The sequence below is a fragment of the Nasonia vitripennis genome, chromosome 3 (assembly GCF_009193385.2).
Source record: "Nasonia vitripennis strain AsymCx chromosome 3, Nvit_psr_1.1, whole genome shotgun sequence".
In the NCBI taxonomy this organism is placed as follows: domain Eukaryota; kingdom Metazoa; phylum Arthropoda; class Insecta; order Hymenoptera; family Pteromalidae; genus Nasonia; species Nasonia vitripennis.
The window spans coordinates 18533049-18555517 of NC_045759.1; the positions used below are offsets into that span (position 1 = coordinate 18533049).

Below are 22469 nucleotides of genomic sequence, written 5' to 3' on the forward strand. Positions count from 1 at the left end.
ATACAAAACCACGATGATATCCTGCATTGATTATATATAAGTTATACATAGTATTGGAGTTATATAAACTATATATCATTTATAGATAATCAAATAAAAAAGTTTCATATATAATTTATTATATATAGAGCTCTATATATAACTTGTATATAATCAATACATAGTTTTTTTAAGTGGAATCCCGCGACAAATAAAAAATAAATAAACATTACGAGAATTTAAATTTTTTCTCACGCAGTCTGCAATATTGGTTTTGTCGTCATGGCACTCTTTTAAAGGAACGTTAATCAGAGATGACGTCGCGGTATTCTTAAAATCGATGCAACCCTCAAGAAGCGGCAAAAATTTGCTCGACAGCTTCAGCGTCACCGTGGACTTTAAAGATATTTAGGAATTACGTGAGAGAGAAAAAAGAAAATAGAGAAAGAGAGGCTGAGGAGAAGGAGTAGCATAGGTGCGAGATATATTATTTGCTCGATAAGGGGGACACGTCGATACGGCAATTTTCGAGTGTCGGATGCATCTGCCCCGTTAGATTGATTGAATTTCAAACTTCAATTGGAGCAGCCATCAATAGCGTGGATGGTTCACCGCGCTATATGCTTTCCGTTGACTGGCACTTTTATGGACGCACGTGCAAGCTGAGCGCCCGTGCGAAATTTGCCGGTAATCATCTTCGAGATGATTAAAGAAAATTAAGCTAATTAATTAGAGATCCTCTCGCTATATTCAAAATTTTCCTTTGACATCAATGCAGTTTTTCACTTAGTCTCGATTGCTACATTGCGCAACTTTAATCGCTGATTATTACTTATTTCACGATCGCACTTTATTTTTAATAAAAATTGATCTAGAGATATAGATATCGAGAGCGAAATTATCGTCTATATATATATACAGACACACACGCACAAAGCTCCTGACAAGAAAGAGAGAATGAAAGAGGAGGATGTACAATAAATTTACGATTGTAGCCATTCAAAAATTCTATTACCAACATTGCTTATCTTGCGGAATAAAAAAACAGATCGACTGTAAATGAGTGGATGACAAAATGTGTAATACAAAAAAGCTCCCTAGAAAAATTTGCGCTTTCCAGAGAGAAGTTTATTCCAAGAATAGCGTGAGCAAGAGAGGAGAAAAAGAGCATAGATTCTGGACGAGGCGAGAGGATTCTAATGAAACCTATGTGATTTGCTTGCTGCATCAGCTATTTCTGCTGCACACGCACACACACTATATATATGGCCAACATTTCCTCTGATTCTCACTTCTCTCCTCCTTTCCTTCCACGTGAGATATGAGTAATCGTTTCTCATGCTCTATGCGAAGAGGTTCTCCACGTTTTTCCGCAGCATGAGTTTGGCGCGCGCGAGCGAAGAAATACCGTGAAATCTCTCCTAACTAAAATGTCACTAGCTTTATGGACTCGGATTTTATTGCGTCGTCGTCGCGCACACCTACTATAAAAGACATCGAAGAAACAAGAAAATATAGTCACGCTTTCGATCGTTTCGTCTATTACTCTGCTATAATACTTCGCGACCGAATCGATTATATTTTTCAGCGGGTAATAACAAAGAACAGCCCCTTCCGTTTTATATGGGAACATTCAAATTGAATCAGAGAGCCATTAGAATGTTTGAGAATGGCATACACCTATATATGAGCTTTCACTTGTTCAGAGATAGACCATTTTTCTCATGTAGGTAATTTCATACGAGCAGGACTATTTGAAAAATAGGTTAGTCATTTTTAGAATTGAAATTTTGCTCTGCAAAGCTTTCGATTGAAAAGTTGGATTCAATAGACCTATTTATCACCTGTCACCTGCAGGCAAATTGAATTCAGCCGAACATCTCTTATCGGTACGTTTATGTTATTTTGACAATGTATATAATGGTTGTATGAATAAGCAGTATATCGAGATCGAATAGGGATTGTCTTCATCCATGTACTTTGAATGCGTTAATTACATAATTATATGTAAACCATCCAGCACGGATACCAAAAACATTAATTACCGAAAGGCAATCGTTACATTTCAGGAGGGCATATTTGCGAACTTTGTGTAAGTAATTCCCTCTGCATATATTTCTTAACATCAGAATTTTTTCTTTTCCCTGGCTGAATAACGCGAAAATAACGTAGATTTTGCTCGACTCATATCGTGACTAAAAAATAAGGGCGCTTTGCATTTTTGAGTTATCAAAATTGTGTAAAATGTCAGATTTTTTTTAAAACCTCGTTACGCTTTATCCTTGTTGACGTCAACGATATTGTCGACACGTTTTTCGGAGGCTAGTACGTGTAGCCTATGAAATTTGATGACGCGTACATGTTACAAGAGAAACGTATGTTAAAAATCGATGAAAATCTTTTTAAGGCAAAACGTTAGAGCTTGCCCAGAAAATTATAGAAGCGAGGTTGTAACATAAACGAGATCTTAGCATAAAAATGAACTTTTTAACACACCCCAGCGAAAAGTACGTATACTTTCTCTTTCCAAGTAAGGAAACAGAGCTACATTTATTTCCAACCCCATTTTAGTTTCCAGCACTGTGCGGCCTTCTGAGTGGAAAGCTTCGCTTGGCCAAATGGCACGCGCAGGGAATACACGGCCTACTTTGTACCCTAGGTGCATAATACATTTACTATTACTTAAGTCATCGCAAGGTTTGTAACAATGATGCTTACATGAAAATTCATGGACGCATACGTATATTCATATAAAACACATGTGAGAACTTGTGCTTCGTATGTCGTGGTTCCACTCATTACGTAATTTCTAAATACTTGAAAAAAGTTGGAAGTCCAACGTAAATGCTTGACTTTAATTTACTTCTCGTTTAGCAACATTCACGTGTATTAAGGGCGTAAAGTAGAATTTTTTAGACCGCGTATAGAGTTTGCAGCAAGGGTCGAAGAAGTTGAAGATGAGTACTTCACAGGCACACGCGGTCAGAAAGCCCGCTGGCTCTCGTTGCTTAGCATATTTTTTGCGATGCATCAGTATTCATATTTCCGATTCATGCGGTCGTAGAGCAGCCAACGAAAAACTACATTCGTGTCCACTCGTGGTTACATTTGTCTGACCATACTCGGACTAATCTACTCTATCCAAATCGACGCTCTCCCACTATTCAAATAGCGGTTCATTAAAAAATTTAAATAAAAAATGAAAATGAAAAACTCACCTTTGATGAAATCGACAGCCATCTCGAGGCCATAGGTGTCCTTGTCGCAGTCGTCGAGAATGTGGGCACCGATCTTGACGCCGGGGATGATTTCAGCCTCATTAACCTTATCGAGGGTATAGAGCATCGCCTCCAGGGCTTGCACGCCGCCCTGCGGCATGACGGGGCCACATGTCACAGAATCCTCGCGCTCGTGCACCATCATGAGGCCGCCGAGCACAAGGTCGCCCTCGACTACCGCTTCGAGTTTAACCGGCCAAATCATAGGGCTGGAAGCATCGTGCAGCTGACTGCTCGCGACAACTGCATTGGAAGAGGCGAGCGCGCGAAACTGCAGCCACTCGCCGTGCCTGATCGGATGATGGGTCTCAGGGTTCTCCGGGCGCAGCTTGTGTCCCGGATAGGATTGCTGCTGCTGCTGTTGCTCGAGCTCCGACTCTTTGAAATAGTAACTCGAGCGGCGCTTGCGGCACTCGGACCAGCTGCTCGCCCCGAGAAACGTCAGCAGGATGAGCATGAGCCTCATCGCGCGCGAGTCACATAATCGCTCGCTCCTGTCACGTCCTCGATCAACTCGCGTGTCGCCGGCCGCCTCGAGCAGCCCTCACGTCATGCTGTTAGTATTAGCCGCCGTCACTGTTGCCGCTGCTGCTGCCGCTGCCAGCGCGCCACTATATATGCAAGAGGGTAAAAGGTTCTACTTCGAAATACTGCATACACGTGTGCCGTATACGTCTACGTGCACTCGGGGGCTTGTTCAATCATTTGCACACGTGATTCAATGTTACGATCTCAGTTGCCGAGGTGTTGCCGAGAGGTTGCTTTGATATTATCGTTCCAGCAGTTCACGCTATTTAATCATTTGCTTTGACGCTTGCGACGTGAAGGCTTTATGAAAGTCAATTTTCACGCGTTGGCAAATTATGCCGCGTATACACTCGATGCATTTGGTAGTTAATATAATTTCGCTATGTATGACATGTGCAAATAATCTCTCCACGGGATTATAATGTGCGTTATATAAATAAATAGTGACCTGTAACGTAGATTGTGATATTTGCATATTTGAGATCGATAATACTCTTGATTTTGATTCGCGTGTTAATGCTTGCATAATGCAAGAGTACCGAGTGATTTCAATATTTCACGCCTATATAATAGAATTTTCATACAAATATTTTGAATTTTATTTTCGCTAAGATTTCGTTAGAATCAATAAAGTTATTGCGCCTGTGTGTCGAAGCTAAATTTAGCTTTTCTATGGCTGGCCTCGAGCCTTGGCTATATATGTACATACGTATAAGCATCCAGTTAAAAATTTACGTTAACAGTTGTTTGTCCCGACGTCTGGTCTTACAATATACGGCCGACAATTAACAGCATGGACAGTTGCCCAAAACACATTCTGAGCTACCATTGTCCCTATTGCGAGCAAACGTCAAGAGTTCTAAACAGTCCCAACATTTCAGTTGCTTTCACGCGCGCGCAGTAAGTTAATGACGGCTTGCGTGTGTATCCCTCTTAGCGCCCCTTTCTTCATTAAAGTTCGGTCATCGAGTTTTCACGATTCGGTCGGATCTTCTTTCACGTATATAGGTATAACACTCAAGTTTTTAATTGTCGCCGATTAACGAGCTTGAGAAACTTTTTCATTGCAGCCGTCAATCGCGAAATAGTGATACTTGCCAGCGGATCGGATCGTTACGACGGACGTGACCATTTCAAAATTTTCACTTCTCGTGATCTCTTCAATTTTCTTTTTATTATATCATTAAAAGTGCCCGAGCGGGAGAAAGATTCGTGACTTAATCGACAACTTTTGAATCGTCTGAAATACCCTTATTTTTAGTCAGTGGAGTGTATGCAGTGAATGATTGAATAAGGAGATTGCATCGTATTATCTTATTATCTACCAAATGCATACGAGGGTATTATCGAAATAATGAATCGAACAATAGGATTGCAACTACATGCATCGTGGCTTTCCTTTCAATTGATGATGCGCCAGTCCAATTTATTCTTAATGACTGAAATAATTGCAGATTGATTATATCGGTATAACGAAGTGCGATACACTTCGCCCGGAAGATTTTGACATTGCGGGTACGGCACGTTAATGCTCCGTACTCCTTTATAGCGGGGAATAGCACAGAAAAGTTTTATTCGTGCCAAACTTCTTAGGCGACACAGTTCGCAGGGCAAACTTTTAACTAACTCAAGATTCTTTCATGTCTTTTTCAAATTGAATTATAGCTGCTGCGAGAATGCTAATTCTATTGACACTCGCCGCTTTTAATTGTTTCGTCCAATGCAGGCTCCCGGGTGCAGCTTCGTTAAATACTTCTGCATGTAGGTTTAGGTAGAATTTAAAATGACCTCTTGAAATATAAGAAGACCCCAGGTGTGTAGCAGAATTAATTGTACTACTACGCTTATTTCGTCGCTTGCGAAGAGTATATCGAGTGCGATTTCTTTAATATAATTGTTGTGTAAATAATAATGGTATAAGTGACGTAAATATTTTATAATTTACAATAGCAAATAGGATAAATTCAATTGTCAGCTGGAGCTAATTTAGTCCCTCGGAAGCCGAAAGCTTCTTCTTATTAGATCGTCGGTGGTATAGTCGGGCACCACAGACCCTCGTTAACCAAGGACGGGTTCACTTTTCACTTTTGGAAATCCTCCTTTTTCCTTAATTTCGTTCTGGTGGCTCATATATTGATTTTATTTATACCAGCGATGGCGCTTTAAAAAGATGGCAATTTCTTTTTGGATGATTGAATAGACTCGTTTCATTACTCAGGATGCCTGCTTATTCACTCGCCGATATTTCAATGCATGTATGCAAATAAGACTCGACGATGCTTTTATTCTAATTAATATCGCGAGAAAGTTTCAATTTATTTATAAAAGCACTTGGTATATCTGAATTGAAATAAATTCTTGTTTTGCATGCCCATTCAGGCATTTTACATATCCGACGAGTAAAAATATGTGATTGCACTCGAGTATTTCAGCACTTGGTAATTTGCAAATAAATATTCCACGTGCCCCAAGTAACCTGTTCCTCAGTATATAACGACCCAGAATACCGTACAGAATATTCTCGTGGTTTATAAAAGCGGATTTTAATCGACGATTTCGGTGTAAGGTAATCGAGTATATCAAGTTATACGCCGTTTACCCACACGTGCACCGAAAAAGACGCTTCGATGCGAATATCATGGTAACAGGAAAACGATGACTCTAAAGCAGTGAATGCCGACCGAGCGCGCGCGAACTCCCCGGTAATAAAGCAAAGTGAATTACGAAACTCTCGGAGAGCTTGTACGTTTATCCGTCTTTTTGTGCGGGCGAGCAGCTTTAGCTCTACCCAATTTGTACGGTACAAGGCAGGGGGGAAAAAGAATCATGTCGTGCGTGTGGCGTGAGAGAAAAGTCTGAGAAATAAGAAGAGAAAGAGAATGTGGACGCTAACGGTACAGTCGTTTGTTTTACTAAGATGACATTGAACTTTGGCAAAAGTACAAAAACTGCGCCGACTCGCACGCGCATGCGCGAAGATCCAACGGGATAAGCTTAACGCGCGTGACTCGTTAAGCCGGGCGAAACTCGCCTCATTGGGCTTAAAATACTTAAGAGTTTAATGTAGAGTTAGCACTCTCTTTCGGCTAATTATATTTTGCATAAGACGAGACCAAGTTCGCGTATTTAGTGTGCGATCGTAAAAACATCAAATGTAGTGCAAGTTGCAAAAATGTAACTCCGACTAGCTGAACAAGTTTCGAAATTTGTTTCGGTGAGTATCTACAGAATACACGTGGCAATATCAGCCGCATGAAACTGCGCTAGCTTGGAAAAGCCTCGTAAAGTAAAGATTCTCGTAATTTCCTGTCTTAGCTTCGACGTTTAGACCTTCTAGTTTTCCTTTTTCCTCCCTGCAGGGCAGTCTTTTAAAAATTTCGCAACACTTCGTGCAGTCTAGAGAAGCGAAAAATTACACAACGAGGCCGCGAGCAAGAGCTCTGAAAAATGCAGAGCATTTTAAATTGGAGGAAAAGCCGGATTCACGCGGTGCGACGCGTTTTCTCGTAAAAAAGCTCTCGACAATGATCATTTGTTTGCAATTATCTCATTAAACTCTCCTTAATTCTCATTCAAGATTCCAGGAACAAATCTTTTGCCGGGATCGAGCGCGCTGCCAGGAATAACAGTAAAAAGTAAATTCCTAGGAATTACACGTGGAAGGACGCATATCGATCAACATAAATTCGAGCGCCTTTGCGGAAAATAGCTTCCGAATAGGGGAGCGAACTGCTATACGGCTGCTCCGCAGACTACTGCGCGCGCAGTGATAGACACTCTGCCGGAACTTTAATTCTCGGCCCGAAATCTCCCCTAATCCCCGGAACAACAGTCGCGGTACAACTGCGATTCTCAACAGTGCCATAAGTTCGAGGCCTCGAGTGAAAGCTCTCTCTCGCTCTCTTTCTCTCTCTCCCTCTCTTCAAATTGCCAATAAAAATCCATCGCTCGTCCGGCAATCGGCTGCATCGCGGACACGCATCAAAGCTAGCCCTCTCTCCCTATCTCTGCACCCGAGTGAACGAGCGAGTATAAAAGACCGATATAGAAAAGGAAGACAGAAGCGCAGCTCCCTATCCTGTTTCTCTCTTTCTCTCTCTCCCTCTTTCTGGCAATCGAAGCGCGTTATCGTGACGAATGTCAATTCTCACGTAGGGCACCCACGCATACACGCTCACACGGTGGCGCGAGCTTTCCCTCCTTTTCCTCGTTGCGTCTCACGTTCGCAGACACTTTTTTTACTCTCGGCCGCCTGTGCCAGCCAGCCAGGCAGCCAGCTCATGGGATCAAATAAATCCGGATTTCACGAGGCCATTGCCGTATAACAGCCAAGAGCGCGAAAATGACATGAAAACCGTTGACGCCGAAGCCTCCATTCGTTCTCACTCCCATTCTCTGTTTTTCTCAGCCGCGTTGCTCGACGCGGCACGATTATTGCCTATGCTCTCTGGCCCTGACACTATCTATCCTCGCTGGATTATCTCTTATCCGTTTTCGTAAATTTGTATAAATTTATATTGACGTCGTCGCAGGACGAGTGAACTACGCGCAAGCTCTCTCACTTTTATTCCTCTCGTTATGTTTTGCATTTCGAAAACAAAGTTGCGAGTGATTTTCCTGTATTATGAACATCGTATCGAATCGAACTCACCGAACGATGACGAGCAATTTTTTACGATAACGCTGCGGTCGCGCACTTAGCCACCCGTGAAAAATACTTATATTTTCCAGCTCCATTGTCAAAAAGGCAAACACGTAGCGCACTATTATATATCAAATCGACATTCTGGCTATTCGATTCTCCATTCGATGATAATGAACAATAATAACGGAAGTGTATTTTGAGAAATATGACGACCTACTTCAGACTTTTTTCATAAAACGATGCCATCGGTAGATAACGTAATTATCGAAAAATTGTGGTTTTTTTCAGAAATTCGTTGATAGCTTCGTAATGAAATCGTATTTTCATGATTGTTCGATTCGAATACCGAAAATGAACGTTATAACGTACGCGCAACGGAAGCACCAATCAAATTCATACCGCTCGATTTTTGCTCGAAACACGTATCGAAAAGGTATACAATACAATTCGGGATTCGCTCGTATATCGAATTCTCATAACCCATCAGTGCGTAAAAGATTTCCAATAAAATATCCACGTGCACATCATGATCGGTTAAATCGAACGATAAGCGATGTAAAGTCGATTACTCAGTACTCGTGTGATTCTAGGTATCAGAGATTGAGAACTCGCTCGGAAATTATAACGCGTGCAATTGATCCAAAAATGATCGGCTCAACCTAACCGCAAAAAAGCCGGGATACGCGGAAGGGCTGTCGAGAGGGCAATTTTTCATAGCATTCCGTTCGCGCAAGTATAACAGGTGTGCGTATACATGTGCGTGTACCTATACACAAAGAGTAATATAGACGCAAGTGTATACAGTTATACCAATCTATCGCGCGCTGTGCGGCTGTAGCGGCTTGTGCGCCAGCTTGTTGCACACACGAATTTTCGTGGAATTTACGGCGTCAGTGCCGCCAGGCTGGCATGTTCACAGCTGCGAGCGAGAGAATCACCTCCTACTCAAGAGTAGAAGTTTTCGTGCGTGAGTTCTGAGTTATGCGAAAGAGCTCTCTTCGGCGAGATTAATATTTCGAACAAACAATAAAAGAATGAAACGTTGCTAAGTTGAAATTTAAATCAGATTTTATAGCAGTAGAATATACAGCGATTCGGGGATCGATGGCATTATCACCCAAGGCTCTCAGCGCCGTAGTCCAAGTGGACGCGAATCTGACGTCTAGGTTACATACTCTCCTTATAGTATTTAATAATAATTGTCGGTAAAACAAACTTCGAATATTAAATTGAACGAGCTTTGATAAAGGATTTCGTTGTTGATACCGAAGCATTCCGAAATGCCTCCAGATTGGCGAGGTAAAACGAAATGCACCCTTATACGATTTGGCCGAGCGTTCATTCGTTACACTTCGAAATTCCAACAGAATGGACCCTCTTGTGTTATTAGAGGACGACAGAAATCGAAGAAAAGATGCATGGACGATTCAGAGAAAAATCAAAGAGAGAATGAAAGAGAAATCAAACAAAAAGCTCAGAAACACAACCGTGTATTGTCTACATAGATGTTTCTGGTTTTGCTAGCCTTTATAGTGGTAGCTTTGAGGCTCAGTCATGCTGTATGAAGCTGATATTTTCATCTGTGAAACCTTTCGAACGATCTGGGGAAAGCTATTAACGTTTTTTTTCGTTTTCCAAACGCGCAATCGGTTGTAAAAGGTGTACATTTTTTAATGTTTGAAATTATTAATGATTAATCAAGCTACAAACAGAAAATCTTTAGGATTATCCAATAATTCAACCCCGCCTATACGTAGGGATATTGGAGAAAGGATTAAGCTCTATGGCGAATATTTCATTCTAAGTCGATTGCCAAAAGGGAAGAAGAAAATTCGACAGGCCGTTTTTTGGGAAAATCGAGGGCAAACACTACGATATGAAATGCCTGCTAGCAAAATCTTTCGAAGCGATATTGATATTTTATTTACATAGGACGGAGATGGAAAATGTTTTTTTAGTTCGATATAGTAGCGAAAAATAATATTATATTCTAAACCATGTAGTACATTATTTATTGCCAACCAAACAATAAATCAAAGTCTCGTTCAACAACAGAATAGTCCACGTCATTTATGAAGTTGCAGAATAACATTTTCCGATCGTTTGTTGTTTTTTCGCGGTTTCCTAACACTGCGCATCCGAACAAAAAGTAGGAATAGCAACTCTTTTTATATGGGATATGCGAGAAGCGAAGCTTTCCGAGGATGATTCGTATAGATTTTTCTCATCCTTTTGTGCAGTCAGCTCGACACTACCATACACGCTATAGTCGACCCTCGTTCGCTTCGGCTTATATAAGGATGTGGTCATAGTAGAACGCGCACGGACGACGAAAGGTTGCGCTGCGTTTATTAAAACGACCTTCTAACGTGCTCAAACGAAATAAGTTTCGCGGTTTACACGCTCGCAAAGCTAAGCAAGGAAAGTAGTATAAAGCCGAACGGTATAATGAGAATCAACCCTTACATGGTATATCGAGCATAATATACGCATGCATTTCTTATGATCTAAAGTTATAACAGGGATAAATCACTGTTTCGAGGCTCAAACTTTTACTTGCGAATAATCGCTCAGATATAGGATTTTCATTCTTTATTACGAAGGATAGTGAACCGACAGTGAATTTACGATCGTAGCACGGTTGAAGCCGTAGATTAGTATATGAGCCTCATTTAACAACTTTTTTTTGCATAAAACAAGTAATAATTCTCCCCTAACTTTCTTTTTGCTTTATTATTTAAAATAATGTATTTTTTCTAATGTTTCCATTTCATATTTTTACAGGAGATGATTTCGAAAAATTAAATATTAGCTATCATACGTGACTTATTAACTTATTTATTTAGATTTTCATTCAATAAATGTCTGATAGACATAATATTGCAAACATATTACAGCAAAAATAGCATTGCATAAAGCGCGATTTTTCTAAGCCTGTATCAGCATGCAATTGTCATGTTCTATTTGAGATCAGTACATTTGATTATATAAGTGCACGCAAACGCTGCATCAAACCTTTTTAAGAATTCTACTTCTGACTTTCATTACGCGAGAGTCATTGAAAGAGAATAATCAAGAACAAATAAAAGATATTTAAAAAAACTACGTCGCATATACGTTTTTCCGTAAAAATTATACTAAACTAAACTACTACTTCCGACTAAATTGTAAAATATATTTTTAGGAATACATTTAAATGCCTATTTTGAACTATACGAGAAAAAGCAAATAAATCCACGAGTGTGGTATGAAGTTTATTTCGGAATTAAAAGTCGTAATTTATCAAAGTTAATGAATTTGAGCTGCGGCTGAATTAAAAATTGAGCCTGGACATAATGAAAATGAGTAGGTTAAAATGAAATAAATACCTTATGGCGATATTAATATTGTCGCAAAAAAGACATTCTAAACATTTTTAATTTCAGATTTTTCATAACTGCTTAGAATGTTAATTTTTGTAACCGCCATGTACAAAGTGATAGATACTTTCTCTGCTGGTGGAAGAAACATAGCTGTTCATTAGCGCAACAAAGAGCATGTTTTCTTCCGCTTAATGATTTTATCTTTTGTACCTGCGCATGTTCATCGCGAATTAAAGTTCAAAGTCGTTAAATTAAGAGATCTAAATGTAAATGCGATTGAACTTGGCACACAATTAACAATTAATAAAACGACAGACGCACGACGAGCTTAACAACGCACAGAATTTGAAAAAAGTACCAATAAAAAAGTTTTGCGTGCAAAGCGCAGACAATTATGACGACAATGATGTTCCAACTTTTAACAAGTATAGTTATACATTTCCATATTATCCACACGCTATTGATTGAAAGTTTGCTAACGAAGCGAAGCTTCATACTCGTCGGGACAATTAACGTTTAGTATCATTGAAAATTTAGGATATTTAGTTTATTCTCCTACTGCTAACAGGTTAACATATAGTCATGTGCATCGTCAGAACTCTTCTGTGCTATTCCCGCTTTTATGACAAATACATTTCAGGCTCTAAAACGGGGGAAGCGGCTTAATCGGAGTAGTTTGAAAATTGAACAATTAATTACCCCACTGAGATATCGCAGGCAGGTGTCGGCAGTGTTATCTGTATCGACCGATTAATTAGCAGCACTCAGCATCACAGAGGAGACTGAGAGATATAGAGTGGGAGGATGGAGGGCACAGACTAGAGAGGGAAAAGTTTGCAGGCGTCGCGAGTAACGAGGATTTAATTTCCCGGAGGCCAGGCCGCCAAGTTTGCCTGATGCAGCCGCACGTCGGCGGCTCTTCGCTGCTGAACGCGACGGTTTTTGCTGTAGATGTAGCCGATCGAGAATCGGCCCCGGCTAATGCAAGTCCTGCCGGGCCGAAGTTGTTGTTGCTGCTGCTGCCGTCCCATCGTCGCGGCAACTTGCACTCCAGACCGGCATAGGCAGCTTCTTCAGCGAGCACTGCGGAGCCACGAAACGATGCGACCACGACAAGTATAGATATACAGTATACAATCTAAGCGCGAGGAGCTGCGGAGGGCTCGACGCCGATGCGCGCGGCTCAGTGTCGGAGCAGCCACTGAGGCGCCAACGTCGCCGCTCGGCTCGAGTCTCACACTGCCCCCTCCTCAGCCGCCCGTCGTCGCACACCACGCGTGCTGCTTTTCGCGCCCCCACGGTACTTAACCGAGCCTACTGTACAACTGGCTGTGTGCCGTTCGTCGCGGATTGCGGAGCTTGCGCGCACGGGCCTATACACGCCTGTGTGGCTGCAAACCGCTGGGCGCTTTTTTCACAACTTCTCTTTCTCCGCGTCGCCTCGGGATATTGAAAGATCAGATTTTTCGGTGCTCCTGTTTGCCCACACTAATAGGACTCTCGCCCGTGTTGGTCCGTTAATGCCTCCCTCCCCTCTCCGCGTCTCGCGACTTTTTGTCCTTTTTAGCACCAAGCTTTTATGACCACCATTGTTTTATAAACTTGCCTTTCTCCCCGGAGAATTCCAGCGGCTGTTCCAGTCTGAGTTTTATTCCAGCTTTTTATTTTAAAGGCATTCGTTACAAAGAGAAGAATGTTTAAAATGCCTTTGAAACGTAATTAATTTTTCATCGGATCTGTTTTCTCAAAAAGCATTCTGTGCGATATAACCAATATCCTGCAGCGTGGTTTAACAAACATGATGAATATTCGTTTCGATGAATAAACCTTTGTACTTTTTCGAAATTCGGTATTTTCCAACGTTTAAAACTGATGAGAACACACTCCTCGATTAAATGTATTTTTTGCGAAATTTCACTAAAGTTTGTCAAAATATAAATAAAATATGTATACGCATCTCAAATTATCGGATTTGTATAGCGAACCGCACGTTTCTCCATTACGTGTTTTATAGCACAGTGTGACCTAGGCCCGCACTTAAGTTACGCCTATTCGTGACCTAAGTAATCCTTTTTTGCAGCGTGTTCATCACACTCACTACGCTCGTGCACTAAACTCACGGTACAAAATAGGACTGCTTATGACATGGATAGGCGTGACAGCGGGCATATTTATCTTAATGTACTATATATTCACACACAAGTAGTCAATTTATGTGAATTGTAAAAAAAATGAAAAAAGAAACCATAGTACACATGAGCAATTACTCAACGACCATCGCTCCCCTCGGAAGTATCGTCGTATATCGCAAATTTTAAACATACGTTGACACACAGGCTGGCACGTTTTTCTGAGCTTGGTCGTCCACACAATTCTATGAAAAAAAGCTCATTGCGATATTATCAAATTTAATAACATATGAATTTTCAGGTCAGCAACGCGAGGGGGTGGTGGCAGAGCGATGCCGGTAGCCTTGGAACCGCATAGGATATTGCTTCATTTCCTTTGTTTGCTTTGACAGGCTTTGCCTTTCGCGGCGAACTGTGCGCGCGATAGTGACTTCACAGGCTTTGATAGAGTACTATTCCACAGCACACTTACAGCGAGAACGACGGGATTCCTCAGATTCGTGTGTGATATGTGCGCATTGTGTGAACTAATATTAATTTCACGCTCATGACTATTGCTTATTTCGCTCGCAAATCGTTGCTCTGTGCAATTTCCCCTCCCACGCCCCTATATCAGTATACCGCGTGCATCTAGGATGTATAGGGAATTCTACGAGAAAAATGCCTTTTTCTGGTTGGAGAAATCGACAAAAAAAATTGGGGCATGCATTCGCAACTTTTTTTTCTTATTGTACATGTTTATAACAATGCAAAACCACGTCCCAACACCGAAAAAGTGCCTTGCGACACTGTTTTATATGCCCCTCAAATACGTCGAAAAATAGCCATTGTTCAAGGATGAAAGTACCTGTAATTTTCATGATTTTTCCGCATTTTCAATTGTGCGTAACTTTTGATCAAATCAAGAATTTTTAACGCATTTTTTAAATTGAAGCTCTTTTCCCGTACTTTCATCCTACCGATACACATTTTCTGTTTGTGCCCCTATGCGTTAGGTACATGCTCTTGAACAATGGCTATTTTTCGACGTATTTGAGGGGCATATAAAACAGTGTCGCAAGACACTTTTTCGGTGTTGGGACGTGGTTTTGCATTGTTATAAACAATCTTTTTTTTCGGTTTTTCTAACCAGGAAAAGGCATTTTTCTCGTCGAATTCTCCATATCTACGTAGTATTCGTTCGCGCATAAATGCGTATACGTATATATAATAGATGTTATGAGCCAACCAGTACAGTTCCGCACTTTGTGGCATTTTGATTAATTAGTTAATCATTCTACTGAATAATCTCTGCGTGAATGCAATTAATTGCTGATTTTAAACGTGTGATTGTACAAATCATCGATGAAATGCGTGTCCATCTATTTAGAACAAATTTTTCCATCGACTTGTGCCGATGACAGCGCCATGCTGGTAAAATAATCATTCCGGCAAAAATATTCTTTAATCGGATTTGTCTTATTATTCTCTGAATAATCGCTGGCAGGAATAAGGTGCACAGACGAAAATCATAAATATAAGGAACTTCGGATCGTCAAGTTGGAAACGCGAGCCTGTGGGGAATCAAAGAATCGCGGCTTTATTCAACGTCTCGAACGCTTGCATTTTAAAACGAAAGTGCACGCGCGAGTGTGATAAAGATGAAGTGAAGGAAAGAAAGAGAGAACAAACTCGCTATCCAAAGGAGATTGGAACTTTAGCCATTCGGTGAAAATCGCAGCCGATAAAAGCCTTTTATTTTCTTTATACTTTTCTCCCCATTCGACCGGAAGCCACGTTTAGCGGATTGTAAAAAATACGGTAAGTGCGATTCCTGATTATGCGATACCGCAGCATTTTAGCACCTTTGCCGCTTTTCCCTTTATACGCGCGATCCCTTTCACTCTTGTTGCGTTATAGCGATAATCGATTTTCTCCTGCGAGCGCGAATATCATTTTTTTTTCACCTTATTTGAAATTATATGAGAATAACGAGGTAAAATTCATTATATGATTTCGATGCATTAACAGTCGAACGAAATTCATGTACGTTGAAAAGTTATTGGAGTAAAAAGTATGGGGATTGACGTTCCGCAAGCTACGAAGATTGTTGAGCGTTTTCAAAAGCCCACCCATCAAACTGATCCACATAAGCATCGATTTAAAATAATATCATCGGAAATTCACCGCGCGGCAAGTTTCGGCGTATAAGGGAAAAAAGTGGACTACGAGGCAGAACTTTTAAATGGACATTCAATTTTCCTACTCGATTGAAAGTCGCATTGAGAGGCTATAAATTTCAATCTTCCATGCTTTATTAGATTTTTTGTTCCAAACATTTCGTTTCTTTGGTCAATCAATCCCAGCCTCCGATATACCTTTGTTGAGATGTCAGCACTGCTTAACTATGAATATACTGACAAGTAACGATTTTTTTTCAATCAATATGGCTACAATTCTCAATGAAATTGAAAAGCGCGATGCATACATGCAAATCTGCACAGAAATCCGTAGAAACAATAAGCTGTACCAACAATATGCGTTAATTGGAAATATGAGTTGCATTGCTTAAAAGCTGAGTTTCGTGTTACACATGGTTTGCTGCATAGCGAAACTCGTCGTACTTCGTGGTTATACGGTCTTGTATGAACTATACGAGTGTTCGCACGCCGTGCTTTTATGCCGCTCCATCTAATCTAGCCTAAGTGCAACAACATTGTGTGTGACGGGATCATTTTCTAGTCGGTTGACTGAAGGAGATGCACGCCTGTCGTTTTTTACTCATCGCAAATCCGGACAGCTTTTCTAATCTCTTTTCCGAAAACATATACAAAGTTTCTATATAGAATGATACCTTCAAATCTGACGTACATGTGGAACAGAGAGAAAGCGAGGAAGAGAAAAAGCTCAACAAAGTGAATTTCATCAAAGGCAGAGAGAATTCTAATCAGGAAATATTTAATCCTCGGAAACGTGATCCGAAGTTCAAGTAATCGCGAGATCCAAGAGTAGCGTCGCCAGGGAGCTGCTCGCAGTATCGGCTAAGATAAGACGCGATAAGATAGAACTCGACGAGCTCCTCTCGGTCTCGTATTATAGCGCGCGCTGTGGCGTCTCTATAGACCGCAGTAACCTTTCTTACCCCCGGATGCTCGAAATAAATCAGAAAAAAACTGTCAAGTTCGGTGGGCGACGACGACGTGCATATAAAATATTATCACTCCGCCCGCTCTAGCTGCAGCGCGCGTGCGGAGGGAGAGCTCCTGGAAAGTGTGTGTGTGTGTGTATATATATATATACAGGACACATATACAGGATAGTCGTAAAAGTTCGCCGTCGCCGCCGCCACCATCGCGAGTCGATGTTAAGATCTTCGGCGGATCGGCTCCTTCGCACTGCGGAGAGAGAGAGACAGAGGGGGGGGGGGCTTTAAGTACCAGAGAATATATACACAGCGTGCGAGTGTATAACTATACGTATAAACAAGTGCGTGTTATGCGTTGGTGAGAGCAAAACATTCGAGTTGCGACTGCTTTTTGCACAGGCGCGAGCGGATCAATGTGAGTGCCTGCGGCAGGCAATCTTTGGAAAAATTTGTCAACTCTCTCGCGACCGCGCGCGTTTTCGAGAGGGAGCTTATGCTGTATATAGGCTTATAAACGACACTGCAAGCTACTGCGGCTCATCGGCTTTTTTCACGAATGGCTGATTCGTTAGTTAAAGCTTTCGATATATTCGAGATGCGGGAAGAGCGAGGAGTTGATCAATTCTCAGGATCGCGCGCACGCGCTTTTAATTAAAACGATCTCGTACGTTTTATTTATTTCTTGACTTTAATCGTCAAGTAAATGAAGAACTATATAAGAAATACGAAAAGCCGTATAATTCGCTGTAGCGTGTATAGCGGTGATTTATGCGCGTCGTCGAAAGAGATCTCTTCTATTAAAGCTTTGACCGCTTGATTTCTCTTCGCAGTATCAGCCCGCACCTCTCGCGATGTTCAATCTCTCTATACTGTCTTGTGTTCTGATTCCCCTCTCCCCCTCTGTTTCTTCCTGCGGCGAAAGCTCGAGCTCCAAACGTGACTAACTGTTGCCTCCTTCCCTTTCCATTCGTTTTCTGTCCGTCCTCGGCCTCTTACTTTAGTAGTTGTTCTCTTTCTCTTTGGTCTGTCGGCAATGTATAGGCGACGATCGCTCGGATCAACGCTAAAGATCGCAGGAAGATATATATTTATATCTATAGACATGCCAGGAGACTCCGCACGATTGATATCTCCGGCGCGTGCCTGGCATTTAGTCCCTACTTTTGTAAATTATGTTTACATGTGTGCGTGCGCATATTAGTATGTATATATGTATACACAGCATCACTGTTCCCGATACAGCGTTGCACAGCACCCAAATTAATACAGAGCTGCACGCAATTGCAGCCTATAAAGCACGCACTTGAAACTCGACTGCGCACAACGTTTAATAATTGATTTTCACCTGTATAAGCCGATGAACTATCGAACTTGCATTCATGGCAAATAATAACAGCCATGGGTGCCCACGCTTGAATTCAGCAGCAATAAAAGGACTAATTGATTACTTTAAATAAGTACGCGTTAACGACGCGTAAACGTATGCGCGTTGCACGCCGTATAATTAACAGTCCTTTCAAAAAGTTGAAAAAACTTTTTCCAATTAGCTCAACAAATAAATTCTCCTAGTTTGTCCAGAAAAGCAACTGTAATGTGGGTTGGAAATAAAATTACAAACGATTCCGCATGCACCAGTAAATTCTACTACTGCTACTACTACACGCGCGGGAAGGGCGAGTAAAAGTTCATGTCATTTTCCCTGCTAAGGAAAAGATGATTCGCGATACCTCATGTGCGCAGCCGGGACCGGCTCGGTTGTTGAATACATAAAACTACAAGGGACCGCGCACACGCATTTGGAAAAGGGTGTAAAATCTCGCGAGAGAATGCAAATTGTCGAAGTGGCAAGCGATCTCCGTCTTTCCCTTCACAAACAACGGAGAGCCGCGTCCGTGTACAGAGGCGCATGCACGGCATGCACTGTGCACATATGAATGGGGGGAGCATCGCGGTCGCGCTCTAGTGCACAAGCCTGGTTCTGGCCAGCCAGATTAATAAATATCCAAACGTATCTGAGCGCAGTACCCGGAGCGAACTATTCAGAGTTGCTGCTGCTACTGCGCACAAAAGCCGTACAGTGTGGTCCAACTTGAGCTCTATTTACGCGTCACTGCACGCTCACCCACACGCATATATATAGGTCAGCAGAGTGCTGCCTTTCGATCTTTCTTATAATGCGCCACCGGTCTTAATGATGTGCAGAGCTGCGGAAAATCAAAATTTTCCTTGTTCCAAGCATGCTGAAATACTTTGGGTTCGTTGCTTTGATTAGTAGATCATTTATTATGTGAATAATATATGGCATATTATGCAGTAATTGTATCGATTCATAAAGTCTATAACGAAATTCTATAGCATTTCGATTCAATATTCAATATTTATATATAATACATTAATTACGCTTTATAACCTATTTCAATATCTGGATTCCTTAAATTTTCTCACTCGAGTTAACGCTAACTACTTAAATCAAAATTTCTAAGCAGCTCTGGCCAAGAGGACGAGTTTTGCATCGCGGTCAAGTACCGGCATTGAGACTCTCAACCAATAAAAGCGTATTTTGCAAATTGTCCACTTACTATGCGATTTGCAGAAAAATCGAATTTCATCCCGATACGGCATACCTTTCACCAGGTGTTTTCAAAAGATGTATTGCTTGATAAAACTATGTATATATTTCTTGCACTTTAGTCTTTATTCTACGTTTATAAAGATACTTACAGTTTGTGTCAATTATTTAATCAATGTAGTTTAACAGAATGCGACAAGCTCCTCGCGGTTAATTAAAATACAAAGATAATTTTGAACTGCGTAAGAATGAAAGTCATTCGAAATACAGCATAAAGTGTTTTATTGTCCAAATTTCAAAGTCAAATTGCTCAGTTACAATAAAATTGCATTATGTGTAGTGACCTACAGCATTTAGCGTATCTCAAGGCATTGTAAAAAAAAAATAAAATCGTTGGTTGAAGTTCGGACAACATGGATATAATATAAAATAAATAGTAAAGAAACACTCTCATATTAAAGTGTATTAACAAAATCGACACAATTTATTACGTATTTTCATTTCATGGTAACTCTACTTCTCCCGTATATACACGCACCAGAATGCCATCAAGTTATAACTTAAATAGCTTTGTTGCAAAACGTTAACATGTTAAAGTATATAATCATATATATTCACAAAGCAAAGTGCAGGAGTACGCGAGATGTTCATGTGATCTAATTAAAATTCTGCAAATGAGGTTTCATTTATTTCAAAATTAATAACAGGATCAATTTTGCATAATATTCGCACGAAGAATAATCAAAATTACAAATAACCCTTTGACCGGCTAAATCGAACTGCTTGATTTACGATTTGGTTAACGTTTATATTGTCTCCAATTGAAACCATAGATTATTAATTAATCTTTTTTATTTTATGTATATCCTATCATAAACTTATTAACATATATGATCTCTTTGTAAAAATGATTTCTTCAAAGATAGCATTCTGCTCTTATCTGTCCACTAGTGGATATAGCTACAACGGAATTCTAAAAAAAACCTACTTACACGAACCCACTCGCACCTAGAGAGACTATATTGCCCCCAGAGATATCGCAAGATCATCGAAGTAGGGGATTTAAGGATTCGAGCAGTGTCCTATGTATACAAGAGCGTTGTTGCGCTTTTTTCTCACATTGCGTTCTCACAGCGCGGATCACGCCTCAGTGACGCCGACATCAAGGCATAAAGGTATAGGGAGAGTAGATCGGCTTGATAGTGTCGCTCGCAAAAATTGGGGTTAGAGGCCACTTTTGGCAAAGTGTTCACGTGCGATTGCTGCCGTTGCTTTTCTCGCTCGGAAGCCTTTCTTTTTCTTTTCAGCTTTTTGACTTTGGTCTCTGCCTTTTATGCGCGCTGCCTCGCTTACAGACATTCGATATTTTCTAACGAAAAAAAAAATCTTTTTCGGGATACGAACGAAGTCGGTACTTCAGAAAATACGCGTTCGACTATGCAAATGTTGAACTGAAAACCGTTTTGTTTGCTTTCTTCGCGTAAAAAGCAATGAAGGGAATTTTAAACGTTATAAAGGATTTTTTACAACAAAAGATTTAACACCTTTTTTTCACCCAATATACATGTGTATGCATTCTTTAGAATGCTAACTATACATGCGTCATTATTCTACTATATCGTATTAACAATGTTAGCAAGTACTTCAACACTGCGGAATAAAATGATTAGCCAAAAGGTAATATAAAGCTATGTATATGTGAAATTCTACGGGAAAAATGCTATTTTCTGGTTGGAGAAACTGAAAAAAACAAATATTGGGGCACACTCCCGCAACTTTTTTGTTCTTATTGTACATGTTTAGAACCATGCAAAATCACGTTCCAACACCGAAAAAGTGCTTTGTGACACTGTTTTCTAGGCCCTTTGAATTCGTCGAAAAATAGCCATTGTTCAAGGGCATGCACCTAATGCATAAGGGCACAAACAGAAAATGTATTACGGTAGAATAAAAGAACGGGAAAAGAGCTTGAATTTAAAAAAAATGCGTTGAAAATGCTTGATTTGGTCAAAAGTTACGCACAATTGAAAATGCGGAAACATCATGACAAAAGACACTAATTTCTTGACTTCGAAAATTCCCCCAATTTTCATGATTTATTCATGCATGCCCTTTAACAATGGATATTTTTCGACGAATTCGAAGGGCCTAGAAAACAGTGTCACAAAGCACTTTTTCGGTGTTGGAACGTGGTTTTGCATGGTTCTAAACATGTACAATAAGAAAAAAAAGGTGCGGGAGTGTGCCCCAACATTTGTTTTTTTCGGTTTCTCCAACCAGAAAATGGCATTTTTCCCGTAGAATTCCCCATATACACGCGACGCATAGAACGACGGCTATACGTTGAACTATTATAGTCGAATGAATAGCTGCGTTATAGGCGTTGATGGAAAACAATTTTGATAAGCTATTAGAATCACGAATGAGAAATTTACACTAAATACACCATTATTACATACATATAGTTTAATGTGGTGGAAATGATCAAAATTTAATAATTTTTAATTACAGCAATAAAGTATCAGATTATTATTTCAATTATCGTTTTATTCGAAATATTTAATGATGTATTAAAAATGCCTATTCGATGCTTCAATTAATTACGTAAATTATTAATTACAGAAATTTACTACCAGTTTCTTTTTACATTCGGATAAATGTAAAAAATTGTTGATTAATTGAATTATCTGAATCACCACAGGAATTCAATCCTATAATTCGATATAGTAATTGTGATTTACCTCGATGTAAAAAAAATAAGCAAACCGCGTTAGATAACACTGCTTTGAAAATCAAACCGCGATATCCGCTTTATCGCGAGAACCCGATCTAGTTAACTTAATAGCGAAATTAAT

At 40.4% G+C, this 22469-nt stretch overlaps 1 protein-coding gene across 9 annotated transcripts in view; it reads right to left on the reverse strand.

Moving 5' to 3' along the window:
• The window catches only part of LOC100117179 (metabotropic glutamate receptor 2), a 125700-nt gene that overhangs the window by 65727 nt on the left and 37504 nt on the right, over positions 1-22469 (reverse strand). For 2 of the 9 annotated variants that reach the window (XM_031927330.2, XM_001601443.6), the window contains exon 1: positions 3198-11686. The exons of 4 other annotated variants lie outside the window; for them this stretch is intronic. In XM_031927330.2, coding sequence (XP_031783190.1) covers positions 3198-3723 — 526 coding nt within the window. In that variant the 5' untranslated portion in view covers positions 3724-11686. Of the gene's footprint in view, positions 1-3197; positions 11687-12491; positions 12998-22469 lie in introns of those variants that run through there. 3 more of the 9 variants (XM_031927333.2, XM_031927331.2, XM_031927332.2) reach the window with 3 other exon arrangements.